Source organism: Mytilus californianus, unplaced genomic scaffold (assembly GCF_021869535.1).
Source record: "Mytilus californianus isolate M0D057914Y unplaced genomic scaffold, xbMytCali1.0.p SCAF_19, whole genome shotgun sequence".
Taxonomy (NCBI): Eukaryota; Metazoa; Mollusca; class Bivalvia; order Mytilida; family Mytilidae; genus Mytilus; species Mytilus californianus.
The window spans coordinates 1,869,287-1,884,129 of NW_026262667.1; the positions used below are offsets into that span (position 1 = coordinate 1,869,287).

At 31.9% G+C, this 14,843-nt stretch overlaps 2 protein-coding genes and 1 long non-coding RNA gene across 9 annotated transcripts in view; 1 reads left to right on the top strand and 2 right to left on the bottom strand.

Moving 5' to 3' along the window:
- LOC127727041 (exosome RNA helicase MTR4-like) overlaps positions 1-4,613 on the top strand; it is a 43,081-nt gene extending 38,468 nt beyond the window's left edge. The window contains exons 24-25 of the mRNA XM_052234439.1: positions 913-1,013; positions 2,903-4,613. Coding sequence (XP_052090399.1) covers positions 913-1,013; positions 2,903-2,955 — 154 coding nt within the window. The 3' untranslated portion in view covers positions 2,956-4,613. The remainder of the gene's footprint in view (positions 1-912; positions 1,014-2,902) is intronic.
- Positions 4,614-6,993: 2,380 nt separating this feature from the next.
- Positions 6,994-14,843, bottom strand: part of LOC127727044 (solute carrier family 4 member 11-like) — an 80,965-nt gene continuing 73,115 nt past the window's right edge. For all 7 annotated transcript variants that reach the window (XM_052234450.1, XM_052234451.1, XM_052234452.1 and 4 more), the window contains 4 exons: positions 14,380-14,553; positions 11,853-12,048; positions 11,440-11,609; positions 6,994-10,200 (listed from right to left, as the gene is read on the bottom strand). In XM_052234450.1, coding sequence (XP_052090410.1) covers positions 10,140-10,200; positions 11,440-11,609; positions 11,853-12,048; positions 14,380-14,553 — 601 coding nt within the window. In that variant the 3' untranslated portion in view covers positions 6,994-10,139. The remainder of the gene's footprint in view (positions 10,201-11,439; positions 11,610-11,852; positions 12,049-14,379; positions 14,554-14,843) is intronic.
- Positions 12,153-14,369, bottom strand: LOC127727055 (uncharacterized). Its single transcript, XR_007993747.1, has 2 exons — positions 13,989-14,369; positions 12,153-13,828 (listed from the first exon to the last, which is right to left on the bottom strand). It is a non-coding gene; the product is annotated as an uncharacterized LOC127727055 (long non-coding RNA).

The following is a 14,843-nucleotide window of genomic DNA, read 5'->3' on the forward strand; positions in this document are numbered from 1 at the left end:
AATGTTCTGATTATAAATTGATATGATGTCTCATACAAATATAAATCATAGAGATCTTGAAAGCTTCATTTAAAAAGTAATATTTCTATTTTGCAGTAGATATTTTGTTTGATAGTGTAACCCGTCTTTTCCTAATCCCTTTTGGATTTGAAATTTTATAAGGGTTAGACAGATGTTTGGTTCACAAAAGTTAAATTACCAAAAAATATTCATAGTCTTGATACAACACTACTTCTTAGACAGATTTTCAGATTTTGCAGGGTTCAATTCAGAAAGATTTTACTGCATTTACTAGTGAATTACAAAAAAATGATTACAATCTATAAGACATACAACCTAAGTAAAATATATATAGAAATTTCATACCCCCAATAGAATGGTATTTTTATGCCCCTGCAACAAAATGTTGTGTTATTGATTTACCCCTGTCCATCCGTCTGTCTGTTTGTCCGTTCGTCAGGATTAGGGTACATTGTTTGTCCGGCTATCTCCTTTTACAGTTTTGGAGGTACAACTTTAATATTTTGTAGGATGTTCATACACATAATGAAGGTGTACATGGCCACAGGATTTTGATTTTTATCAATTATTCTGAAAATGACAGGTAGTTGGACTTAGTCATTTTATTTTGGTACAAGGTGTGAGTGGCCATAGGATTTTGATTTTTTTTTCAAATATTTTGAAAATGACAGGTTGTTGGACTTAGTCATTTTTTTGGTCAGGCGGGGGCATCATTTGTGTCTTACAGACAGCGTAACAATTGCAAGTTGTATGCCCATCACTGTTTGTCAAATCTAAAATATGTGGAACTATACTCATGCATATGGCAGAGCAGAAAAGGGGGAAGGGGGGGGGGGCATTGTCCAAATCTAGTTTTCTGTTAATTAAAAGGTTAATTAATGTTTTAGGTAGTATTATCCGTTGTATGAGACGATTAGAGGAAACCTTACGACAAATGTGTCAAGCTTCTAAAGCTATAGGTAATACAGAGCTGGAAAATAAATTTGCTGAAGGTAAGTAAAAAACTACTTAATGTACTTATTTTTAAAAATATTGAGATCAACTTTGCTTGGATAATACATTACAAGTAAGGTATTTTGATGTCTTTACCTACTGTTATGGCTGACAAAATAGAAATTTTTCATTGGATAATCTTTCGACTGATTAACTGGTTCACCGGTAGTAAAGTTGATTGTTAAAATCTTAGTCTACAGTACTCTAAAAATACAAAAATAAGATTTGGTATGATTGCCAATGAGACAATTCTCCACCAGAGACCAAATGACACAGAAATTAACAACTATAGGTCACTGTAGGGTCTTCAACAATGAGCAAAACCCATACAGCATAGTCAGCTATAAAAGGCCCCGTAATGACAAAATGTAAAACAGTTCAAACGAGAAGACTAGCGTCCTGATTTATGTAAGAAAAACAAATATGATATACAGCAACAAAAGACATCTACTGAATTACAGGCTCCTTGCTTGGGACAGGCACATACAGAATGTGGTGGGGTTTAATGCACGACTTCATGATACAATGAATTGAAGTTTATTCTTGGCCATTATAAGGCTTGGCTTTTAGAATTCCTGGTGAAGTTTTTGTTTTAATAATTCAATACTACCATATCTACAGTACTGTTTGTAATAACTTCAGATTGAGAAGATGAAAATCTTCTTGATCTTGGCGAATTGACAAAGTATGAAAATTCTGTTGGGTGTTACATTCACATAATTTGCATTTCCCAGTTTTTGAGTTGGGATTTCGTCTAAATTATGAGAAAGCCTTGGACGATGGAGGTGGCATATTTAAGCAATATTAAATCAAAAGTGAAATAATGAAGTAAATAGTAAAATTTAATCAGCTTATAATTGTTCCGAATACATGTATTATAATTATGTTTACTTTAGATCTTGCCCCAAGCTGATAGACAAGTTGTCTTTGTGCTAATTAAAATTGTTAAACTGAATGTTTTAAAGGTAACTGAAAAGCAATCAATACACTGGACAATTATCTGTCAAATTAAGTAGCTAGACGATTATTTAAAAATTCAAACAAAATTTAAATTTAATGACTGCAATACACAATTATATTGACTCTTAAAGATATTCGGTCCTGACAACACAAAAAAAAACTCCACATTTGTAACTCCTGAATGAATTTATAAGACTCTTTAAAGAACGTTACAGTCAATTTCCTAATGCATGTAGAGTAGGAGTTTGATTGGCTTGCTTGCCTTGCTTGCTTTGTTTTTATTAATGTTTGCTCAAGCATTGTAATCAAGATTGACATCTGCAAACAATATAAGTAGGCGGATTACCTGTATTTAGGTTAATTTGATTATTTGATAATGTCCAATCAAATTTAAATATAATGTTTACAAGTTTAACTCCGCCTATTTATATTGTTTTGAGATGTCAATCTTAATTACAATGCTTGAGCAAACATTTATACAAACAAAGCAAGCAAGTCAACCAAACCTTTAACTTGCTAGCATTATGATAACAGCTGTAATAACAAAAAATTTAAAGATTTGTTGAAAGTCTTTACTTGGTTTTGAAATTTCATTGAACTGATTAGTTGCTAGGTGTCAATCTGGTTTTTCATTTACTATAATGTAAAACATGAAGATATTGGATTCAACTGATAGAAAAAAGAATGTCTGAAATAAATCCTATTCAAGAAATAAAAAACAGTATGCATTTTGGAAGTTACTTTTGAAAAATAAATACTATAGTAGCAAAAATCCTCCTGACTAAGCCTATTGTGAGTTACACCATTGCAATAACTAGTCAGAAAAACCAATGTGGTTACCTGTCATATTTGGTAAGAATTTGTTCAAATATTTATTTTAGAAGTATTAAAAACTGTTTAGTAAAGTCATTTATTGTTCTTTTTTCAGGAATTAGGAGGATAAAAAGAGACATTGTGTTTGCAGCAAGTTTATATTTGTGATACTTCTCTCTATTGGTCACAGAAGAATAAGATCTCAGGCAGATACTACCATCAGTATGGCCAGTTACATGTCATCCTTTATAAGCATGGAAGTTGAAAAATTCACATAGTGAATTGTCCTAACTGTACAAACATCATTTGACATGAATAATTTGTAAATGGCATGAGTCTGAATAAGTTGCAGTCAACACATGTGTATAACTTTATGTCTGTTTACGTTGATAACATTTACCAAAATAAGAACTACAACTGTGAAATCACAAAATTGTTGATTAATTTTGAAATATTATACAGGTTTCCTTGTTTTTAGAAAAACCAGGAATTATTTGCAAGGGAGGTTCTGTTTTGATTTTAATGTGCGCATATCGTTTAATATCATTACTTTAACAGTAGTCATCAATATATCAATATGAAGAAACATATTATTTATGGTAATAATTACAATGTGTAAACTGCTATTCTATTTTAACTGCAATTTCTTAGAATATCATCATGAGACCTATCAGGGTCTTGAAAAGACTGACAGTAATGATGTCAGACAAATTTTCCATTACAAAACATGTTTAATGCAAAGAAATGTTAGAGACATACATGTACATACTTGAAAGTAATTTGTTATGAATAAAATTTGTTGAATGTTAAGTTTTTGTGAGTTCTGTTATCCGTCTCTTTTTGGCCAGATTGGATGAAGTCCAACACCAGCTTATGTTATGGTGATGTTAGTTGGGTAGGGAAAAGTTGGTACCTCATTTGTGTATTCAACTCCTCCTACAGTTTTCAACCCAGATCCCTGAAACCTCACAGGAAGATTGCATATATGTTGAAGTGGTGCACCAGTAATTATGAAATTATTTAGTTTTTTTTTTTTTCTCATTTTTCCAGATTTTTGAACTTACTAATTTTTTAGCAAAATTTGACAACTATTTTGCAAATTGTATTGTGATGTTATCATCTAACTTCAAGCATCTAACATGTCCATTTATCTATCATTGTTCATTTATTTACTTATTTGAATCTTAGTATTTAATGACTGGATTTTGATGAAAGGATCTAACAGACTATTAATTTGTATGGATGATAATAAGTAGATTCACAAGATTTAAAAATTGAATAAACCAGAAATAGCCTTATCACTGTCAAACTACATGTACCTGATACAACTAATGTTATGGAGCAAATTTAGTTTCTTACAAAAGTGGCCATGTGAGCTTTTGTCACCCATCCATTGACATGTTTTCCACTAAGGAAAACTCTAAAAGCTAAGAGTATTTGTTGGCCAAAAAAAATTATAAAATAAGGAACCTTGTCTCATAAAAATCATGGTATGCAACTAATGGAGAAATATGATATCTGGAGAGGGAATTTGGACTACCATACGTTCGTGCATAGGATGGTGCTGTGTTGTATTATTATTTATTTTAAGAAACAATGATAATATTCTAAAATCCTAGAAATTTTTTTCAATTTTAAGTTTCTTTGCCAAATAGTGTAAATAACACAAAATGAAATTTTTTAGTACTGTTTTTTAAGTTGTTTTATTTAAATAGCTTTGTAACCAAGTTGGTTACAATGTATGGCACACATACTTGTAGATATTCATTTTATCATACTGTACATATTATTATTGGAACAAATAAAATAATATAGAATATCAACAACTAGTTAGTTTTTGTTGATTTAAAATTACTTTGTCATTTGTTAACCATCTTTGAAGGTTGGTTGCTTATGTTATATAAAATTTGTCGGACCTTTACAGAATCTAAGGTATGCTGTTTCTTACGGTAACAATTAGTTAAAGGGAAACCACTCATGGTAAACCAAATGATATTTAGTATACAGATCTAGCAGCATTGGCACACCTCATTTCCATGGAGTTTATTTGGTCCTGCCCCTCAGTCATGTTATTTTGACTTTAGCATAGTTTACATGTTAAAGTTTGTGATTAGGAACCATTTATGGTTAATGTAACGATATGTAGTATGCAGTTGTATAAGCATTGACATCCCATTTCCATTGAAATTATTTGACCCTTCCTTCTCAGTCATGGTCTATTGACTTAAAACAACCTTATAGTAGTTAAAGTTTATGATAAGGTCAGTAAAAGGGGAACCACGGAACCATTATTTAGTATGCAGTTGTATTAGTTTTGGCAAATCCATGGCATTTCCATGATAATTTGGCCCTGTGCCTTCAGTCATGGTTCATTGACTTTAAATATTGTGCATAATTTATATGTTAAAGTATTACTATTTTTGCATTTTACATTTGGTGTATAGTAGTCAAGTTTATTAAATAAGCATCCAGTGTGTCCAGAAGAATGCAGTTACTTAGCATCAACTGGTAAATCAAGTACACACTGTAAATGTTGTAAGGCAGAGTGGAATTCAATTCAGTACAATAGAAGTGAAAGACTACAATGATATTTGCCTCAGTGAAGCCTGAATGGCCACCTTAAAGTCGCTTAAGCCTTCAAAGTGGATCTTAACAGGTATCTCTAGTAGGGAACATTGTTTATCATCCATGATACTTCCGTCACAAAATAGCATGAATAATATTTGCTGTATTTTGTATCTTTGTAATACATGAACAATTGTTGATATATAAAAATTCTAAAGGGTTCCGCGGAACCCAGTGTCTCGCCTACTTTTGCTGATAGTCGCAGGCTCAACAAAAATGGGGAAAAAATTATTGAAAATTTTCCTCAAGATACTATCTTTTGATTGTAAGAAGATTGAAAAACTTTTAACCACAGAGTGAATATTTGTGGACGCTGCCGCCGATGGAATGTAGGATCGCTGTCTGGCTTTTGAGACAAAAGTCGCAGGCTCGACAAAAATGTATCCATTGCATAGAGTTGTCTGAATATAGTATATGAGAAACATTCCTTACCATGAAAACTTATGACCAATGAACCATGAAATGAGGTCAGGTCAGAACCCTACCAGACAGACATGTACACCTTCCAAGTCCAGGTCAGATGGTCCACCTTACAGTCATTCCATGCATCATCTGAGAAGCAGACCCAACCACTAAAACTTAACATTGACCAATGAACCATGAAAATGAGGTCAAGGACACATGAACCATGCTAGAAGGACATATACACCACACAATCATTCCATACACCAATGACCTGCTGCTTGTAGTATCAGATAATCAGAAACATAAAAAATGAAAAATTCATTTAACAAAAACTATAGTGTTCTATGAATTCATAACACAAGGCATCTGTTTACAAGGTATGAAGCATCAAGGTCTTCTCCCTTCTAAAATATAATGCATTTTACAAATAGCTGTCACTATCTTGCATTCTGCAAATTTTGTTGCAATTGAGACAAAAACAACTAAAAGACAAACAGCTCTACAAAACACAATACAAAAGACTGAGCATCATGAACCTCATCAAAAATCAGGTGGTGATCTATGCTCAAGGGTAGGCAGATCCTGCCCCACTAGTGACCCTCATGTTGCTCATGGCTAGTAAAAATTTGTGATAAGTCACATTGTTTTCGACATTCCTCTTGCATTTGTATTGGTTTTTTTTACAGATCGAAAACTTTATAATAATTTTTGTTTGTTTTCATGATAATGTCAGACAGTTTCTTAGAAATAGTTATAATTCTGCTCACAGTAGTAAGTGTATTAGATCTTTGGACCATGTCATTTAACACTTCTCCCACACATTGACCTGATTTGTATGTCCCCAATTTGTTTTTGGGTCAATTACTATGGATTCATTATTGATAATCTTTTACTAATTTTTGTGGATTTAAGGGTATATATGAACCACAATTCAAGAGGTTTTAAAATTTGTTATAGGCTTGCATGTAGATTTGTCATAACCATGGTATCAAATTTCCATGAGAATACCAATTTTTCCTAAATCCAAGAAAATTGGTATTCATGAAAGTATATTTTGCAATTTGGAATGATGTTACAGACCAATAAACTCATAATGACATCTTTATACTAAATCCATTGGATGTTGTATGTGTACTGATTGATCTTTTAGTCTCAACTTATGTCTAACACAAATACTTTTTCTTCAAAATAAATTTTATTAAAAATAGCCTTCTGGGTAACAAATTCTTGATTAACAAATACTGCAAACAGCAGCATGTTGTAAATAACAAATGACTAATATCAACTCTCTTATCATTATTTACAATTATAAAATCCAATTGAAAATTGAAATATTATAATAAATAAACATAACAATCAAAAGTCACTGTCACAGACTATAACACTGGAATCTTCATTAAAACTGAAAATTCTTTGACAATATTTTGAAAGACTTGCAAAAATTTCAAAACACAAAAGATATGCAATAGACTATATTTACAAATGTACAACTGAAAATAAAGGAAACTACTGGCAAGTGTTTGAATGAACAAAATGGAAAAACAAAACACACTTCAAATAACATTCAATATATAAGTTAATTCGGCATAATGATATTTTATTTGAAAATAGTTATATGGTGAACCAAAAATTTAAATATTCAACTAAATACACATTATATATAGGCTTGTGTGCTGAAATTGGTGAAAAACAACGAAATAGTGTATCCAGTAATAATACTCCAGTGATTCTAAGTATCAATAAAAATATACTGAGTAGTCAGTGTATCCATAGAACTACTCTGCATGGTCAGTCAGTGTATCCATAGAAATACTCTGGTCAGTCAGTGTATCCATAGAACTACTCTGGTCAGTCAATGTATCCATAGAACTACTCTGGTCAGTCAATGTATCCATAGAACTACTCTGGTCAGTCAGTGTATCCATAGAAATACTCTGGTCAGTCAGTGTATCCATAGAACTACTCTGGTCAGTCAGTGTATCCATAGAACTACTCTGGTCAGTCAATGTATCCATAGAACTACTCTGGTCAGTCAATGTATCCATAGAACTACTCTGGTCAGTCAATGTATCCATAGAACTACTCTGGTCAGTCAATGTATCCATAGAACTACTCTGGTCAGTCAGTGTATCCATAGAACTACTCTGGTCAGTCAGTGTATCCATAGAACTACTCTGGTCAGTCAGTGTATCCATAGAACTACTCTGGTCAGTCAATGTATCCATAGAACTACTCTGGTCAGTCAATGTATCCATAGAACTACTCTGGTCAGTCAATGTATCCATAGAACTACTCTGGTCAGTCAATGTATCCATAGAACTACTCTGGTCAGTCAGTGTATCCATAGAAATACTCTAGTCAGTCAATGTATCCATAGAACTACTCTGGTCAGTCAATGTATCCATAGAAATACTCTTGTCAGTCAGAGTACATTGTATCTTTAAAACTATCCTGGTTAATAAGTGTTACCATTGTAAAACAGTCAGGTCAATAAGTTTATAAACAGTGATACCCTGGTCAGTTTGTTAATTCGAACACTATATTTTGTAATGCCATAATTTTTTCTTTTTTTTTCAGAACTAATGAAAACAAATGAATAGTGTAGAACACATAGATAAGACTCTAATGCCCTGCAAGTCTTGGACCATGTTTTAAAATTCAACTATTATTTTCTCTATTTGTCTACCATATTTTTACCAAATGTGGTGTTGATTTTTAAATACAATAATACTTTGTAATCCAAAATGTATGTCAAAATTAACATATAACAAAGTATATAATAAAAACAAATATGCAATGTATTCTTATGTCGCAGTTTCTCCGATATGCTGAAAATTTGTTTGATTTCTGAATCCACAAAATTGTAACCTTGTTTTCTAACTTTTTGATATGCACAAAATATTAGGCCAAGTAAAGGTCTTAATGTTCCACTTCCTTTTTAATGGAGTTGATAAATACCAAGAAACAACAAGTTTATATAAAGATCTGCACGTTATCTGCATTTGTAACTTTTGACACACGTATATTGTTATGTTTCTAATTCATTTTGATATAAAACTTATGTTCATATCTTGAACTACTGTATTCTTGGTAGTTGTATATATAAAAAAATGAACTACAAATGAAGTCACTCACAAAATGGAGGGGAAGATAAATCATCATAACTCATGGAAATCACCAAGTTCAATATATAGAACAAAATATTTATTATATTTTACCACTGAAAAACACCATCTGTGAGGTCATATAGTGGATTTTGGTTTTCTGGATCCATATTTTGACAAAATTGTCAGAATTTAAAATAATATATGATCCATACTTTCCTTTCCTCCTTTGAAGTAGTTCAATATCCATATGAAATGTTGTTGTATTATATGAACTGTACAGAATGTATGAAAAATTTACAGATAACTTTAGTGTCATGTAATGAAAGTGCACATCAAGCAGCATAGGAGACAAAAATAAAATAACAAATATTGTATGTATCTATTTACAACAAAACTATTTTGACACATATCAAATCACTTGCATAACTGTAGCATCATATGCCAACCAACAACATGGTTCTTTGGAAACCAACAACATGGTTCTTTGGAAACCAACAACATGTTTCTTTGGAAACCAACAACATGGTCGATTTGAGCTCATAAAATTATTGGTTCACATGCACCAAACAACCATTTCTCTGTTCCTCCTTTCTATACATGAATATTGCTTATCATGATATTATTCGATGGTTCAATCATTATTATTTTTTTCGTTGAGTAATTTGATAATTATACATAAAACTGTATAAAGTTTCTAAGCATAATTTAAAACAAACAAAAGTACCGGTTCTAAAACTTAATCTTAGTCCATTAACCATTTCTGGTATTGGCTTTTAAAATTTTATGCTTGAATTAATGTTAGGTTTGTACATGTAAATTTATCTCAATATTGTTAGATGAGAAAAAAGAGATCTCTCATTATCAAATATTATTTATAATTAACAATAAACTGATTTTGTTTTTGCAATTCTTTTATCAGCAATTCAACACTGAAATTTTTTTTATTTATTCTATGCATTATATATTCTTTTAATACATTAAAATCTGAAGTTATACAGGACGGTAGGTTAAAAAATCTACTGTATCATAAACGTCAAAGAAGAAATTTTCTACTTCTGTAAAAACAGAATAAGAATTTGTCTTTTTTTTTATAATCAAATGAATAAGAATTGAAAATTTATAATATTGACAAAGTTCTTGACAAAGTTCTACAACACATCTTGATCAGGAACTGTTGGTATATATGGCTGCCATCTTTAATAACATTCTGTTCTTTCAATGTCCATCTAATGCTTTCAGATATTTAGGCTCGATGAACTTAGGTGTCAGTTTATGCCTGAAAAAAAGACAATAACTCGACAGTTATTTCTGAGAAAAGAAAGTGAATAGAGCCCTGAGTAACTCTGTATCATGCATCAATATTGATACTGTGAATTCATTTATTTTGGTGAGTACCAATTTTTGTGGATGGAGGAAAACTTACATTTTCATGGATATTCGATTTTGTGGTTTTGCCAAAGTCTGCACTCAAGCCTATAGAAAATGTGCTAATTGTTGAACATTTAAATTTGAGGTTAACCTAGGCCTGTACTCAAGATATCAATGAAAATTGGTTTCCAAGTATAATAATGAATCCACAGCACCCTCTGATACCCTGGTACCCTCTGATACCCTGGTACCCTCTGATACCCTGGTACCCTCTGATACCCTGGTACCCTCTGATAATGTATATTTTCTTGCTGCCATTGGTAAACTTATTTGCAGTTGTCAATACTTTGTATGATCACTACAGAATTAAAGATTGCCTTTATAAGATAGCTGTTATAACCTTAACATTAAGCTATTCACTTTGAAATAGAGATCACAAGTATGAATCTTTACCAAGTTGGATGAACATCAGATGCAAAAATCAGTACAGTGTCTATAGCTCTTTGTGATATTCTGTTTGCCTCTAATCTTGCAACTGAACATTTTCAGTAGTTGTCATTTGTTGCTGTACATCATATTTGTTTTTCATTTATTGTTTTGTGCATAAAACAGACAGCCAGTTTTCTCATTTGAATTGTTTTACATTTGTCATTTTGGGGCCTTTTATAGCTTGCTATGCCGTATGGGTTTGCTCAATGTTAAAGGATGTACAGTGATCTATGGTTGCTTACTTCTATGTCAAGTGGTCTCTGGTGGAGAGTTGTCTCATTGGAAATCATACATCTTATTTTTATTGTGTCTACAACCATTTTACAGGGAATGCTATATTTATTTGGCAACATTGTTGTTATTGTGGGAAAGACTCCTTTTACATAAAAAACCCTTTCTTTTAAATACCAAGGTAAAATACAAGATCAACGATTTTTTTTATCCACACAAAAATTAAAATTAATTTTGCTGGTTTTTTTTTCAACTCATTTGTTCTTACCTTATAGGCATCAGTAACATGATGAGAATTGGGAATACCATTTTCATGTAGGGTACTGGTTAGAATCCATTGTTCTTACCTTATAGGCATCAGTTACATGATGAGAATTGGGAATACCATTTTTATATAAGATATTGGTGAGGATAAAATTGTTCTTACCTTATAGGCATCAGTAACATAATGAGAATTGGGAATACCATTTTCATGTAGGGTATTGGTGAGAATCCAAATATACAGAGGACGAATAGTTGTAATATCTGTGTGACGGTAAACAAATGGATCTTCCTCTGTGGCACTCGACGTATATAATGGTTAGGTGGGTAGGCTGCCTAAAAGAAAAAAATAAATTTTAAGTGTACTTGCATTTTCTTTCAGTTGATATCTTCGTAGTGATTTTAAATTTGGGCAATATTCCACACAAATTCAGGACAAAATAAAAAATGAAACAAATGACATTTTAATTTATCAATATGGGAATTACAGAGGATTACTTCTAATGACCTTTTTTTACAAAATAGTTTTATACAGTAGTCTGAATTTTCATAGAGGTAAAAATTGTTTTGAAAACGTACCTGCTCAGTAAAAAACAGCATAATTCTGTCAAACATCTGATTACCAAACAGAGCTGTGATGGCAATATAAAGGAACAGTCCGTCTAACACTGGTCGTGGAATGTAACTCATTGGATAGGGTAACAACAACAAAGACAGACCAATCATTATATGGGAAATAATTCCAGTCAGTCTGGTCTCTCTCACATACACTACTCTGTAATATAAATTAATATTTTGTTATCAAGTTTTCCTCCCACATTAAAATTAAAAAGCTCTTCAGTGAACTTCATTATATACACTAGTGAAATAATTGTCTCCTTTTTTTTATTTTTTTTTTTTTTATTTTACTTTAATAATAAATAGCTAATAAAATAGTGTGTAATTTCTTCAAGATGTTACTTTCATCTGCTATTTACAATATTTGTTTATGAATGAGATTTAATAGTAAGTAAATAGTGGATAAAATCAATTTTGGTTTATTTCCTATTTACCGATGAGCTGTTATCTAAACCTCATAATTGATTATAAAATTTAAAAGAAAACAAGTAGTTTTGATGCCCTTTCCCAGATATCTTATTCAACAAATCTTCTTCAAAGTTTAATTTCAATCTTTAATAGCATACATAAATGAATCAATTGTACATTTGTAGGGCTAACAAATGGGATGAGAGTACTTGTCTTTGGTCACAATACTGTGGATTCATTTATTTTCATGGATTCAGGGAATATTGTTTTTCTCTTTTATATTTAATTTCATGGTTGTGTCAAAGTATCCATTCTAATCAATAGAAAATGTTTACTTCGTTGTACATTTAAATTTGTGGTATATACATACCTATAACCATGAAATCCACGAAAATTGTTATCCAACAAATTATAATGAATCCATGAAAATTGTTATCCCACGATTAATAATGAATCCAAAGTATGCTATTCTATTGGTTTGAAATGTTAATTTAAGATCTTGTTTAGTTTCAAGTTTTAATAAAATGCTCCGCTGGGGCGCAGCTATATACGACCGCAGAGGTCGAACTCTGAACAGTTGGGGCAAGTATGGACACAACATTCAAGCTTGATACAGCACTGAATTTGGATTGTAATTAAATATTTGACACAGCATAGGTTTCTCACACAGAATGAAAGTGGTCTAAGAACTTAAAATTTCTTAATTTACCTATTCATACCATATCATTATTATTTGCTTTTATATATAAATCAGAAATAACCAATTCAAAATGGAAAATTTTAAAGAAAAAAAAGGAAAAAAAAATCCCCCCCAATTTTTTGAACCCCCTTATGATTCATCACCCCCAAACTCAATCCCACCTTTCCCTTTGTGGTATGGTACCTTGCAGTACAATTTCAGAGAGATCCATACACTTGAACACAAGTTATTGTCTGGAAACTAGAAAAATGCTTGTTTTTTGGCCCCTTTTTGGCCCCAAATTCCTAAACGTTTAGGGCAATTATCCAGAAACTCAAACCCAGCTTTCCCTTTGTGATATGGAACCTTGCAGTACAATTTCATAAAGATCCATACAATTACACACAAGTTGTTGTCCTGAAACTAGAAAAATGCTTGTTTTTTTGCCCTTTTATGGCCCCTAATTACTAAAATTTTGAGGGAATTACCCCCAAAATAAATCCCAGTCTTCCCTTTGTGGTATGGTACCTTGCAGTACAATTTCAGAGAGATCCATACATTTGAACACAAGTTATTGTCTGGAAACTAGAAAATGCTTATTTGTGGCCCTTTTTTGGCCCCTTATTCCTAAACTTTTTGGGCAATTACCCCCAAACTCAATTCCAGCTTTCCCTTTGTGATATGGAATCTTGTAGTACAATTTCATAAAGATCCATACACTTACACACAAGTTATTGTCATGAAACTAGAAAAATGCTTGTTTTTTTGCCCCTTTTTGGCCCCTAATTCCTAAAATTTGGAGGCAATTACCCCCAAAATCAATCCCAGCATTCCCTTTGTGATATGGAACCTTGTGATACAATGTCAGAGAGATCCATACACTTACACACAAGTTATTGTCATGAAAGTATAAAAATGCTTGTTTTTTGCCCCTTTTTGGCCCCTAATTCCTAAAATTTGGAGGCAATTACCCCCAAATCAATCCCAGCATTCCCTTTGTGATATGGAACCTTGTGGTACAATGTCAGAGAGATCCATACACTTACACACAAGTTATGTCTGGAAGTTACAAAAATGCTTATTTTTGGCCCCTTTTTGGCCCCAAATTCCTTAACTGTGGGTACCATAACCCCCAAAATCAATCCCCATCTTCCTTTTGTGGTATTGAACCTTAAGGTAAAATTTCATTGAGATCCATTCGCTTAAACTAAAGTTAGAGTGCGAAAACTAATGTGTCTTCGGACGACGACGCCAACGTCATACCAATATACGACCACAAAAATTTGTTTGTGGTCGTATAAAAATTGGAGAAGCAAGATTTTTATTTTTTTTTCGATAGGGAATATCATGTTTATAGACAGTTTCTACTTATGAGGGAATAATATCACCGACATAACTTACATCTGATGGACATGGCCTTGGTCTACCCTGTCTTCCATATCAGCTAGTGCTTTAACATGTAGTGGTGAGTGAGGGAGAGCAGCATGTACCCATGGGAATGTAAATATAGACAGAAACGCATTGATTATTGCTACAGTAAATAAATCCCAGTGATAAGCTGCTCCTTTCTTTAATCTGAAATATTTAGAGATGGTTAAGTCAAATATCTAAAATTTTAATTTCATTTTTATCTTGCCTTGTCAAAATGTATATTCTTCTGTAATTTTTTTTAAATATCTCGATTTTCATCAGATTAGAGGAATAATGTGATGGGTTCAGAGGTAAAAAAACTCTGCCAAATGACAAGAAGAAGTCTTAGCTTTAATATAAAAAAATATCAACAAGGCATTTTTTTAAGATGAATAATGCTTATCCTATTTATAAATCAGAAACCAATACTTAAAAAATCACATGATATTCAAAGG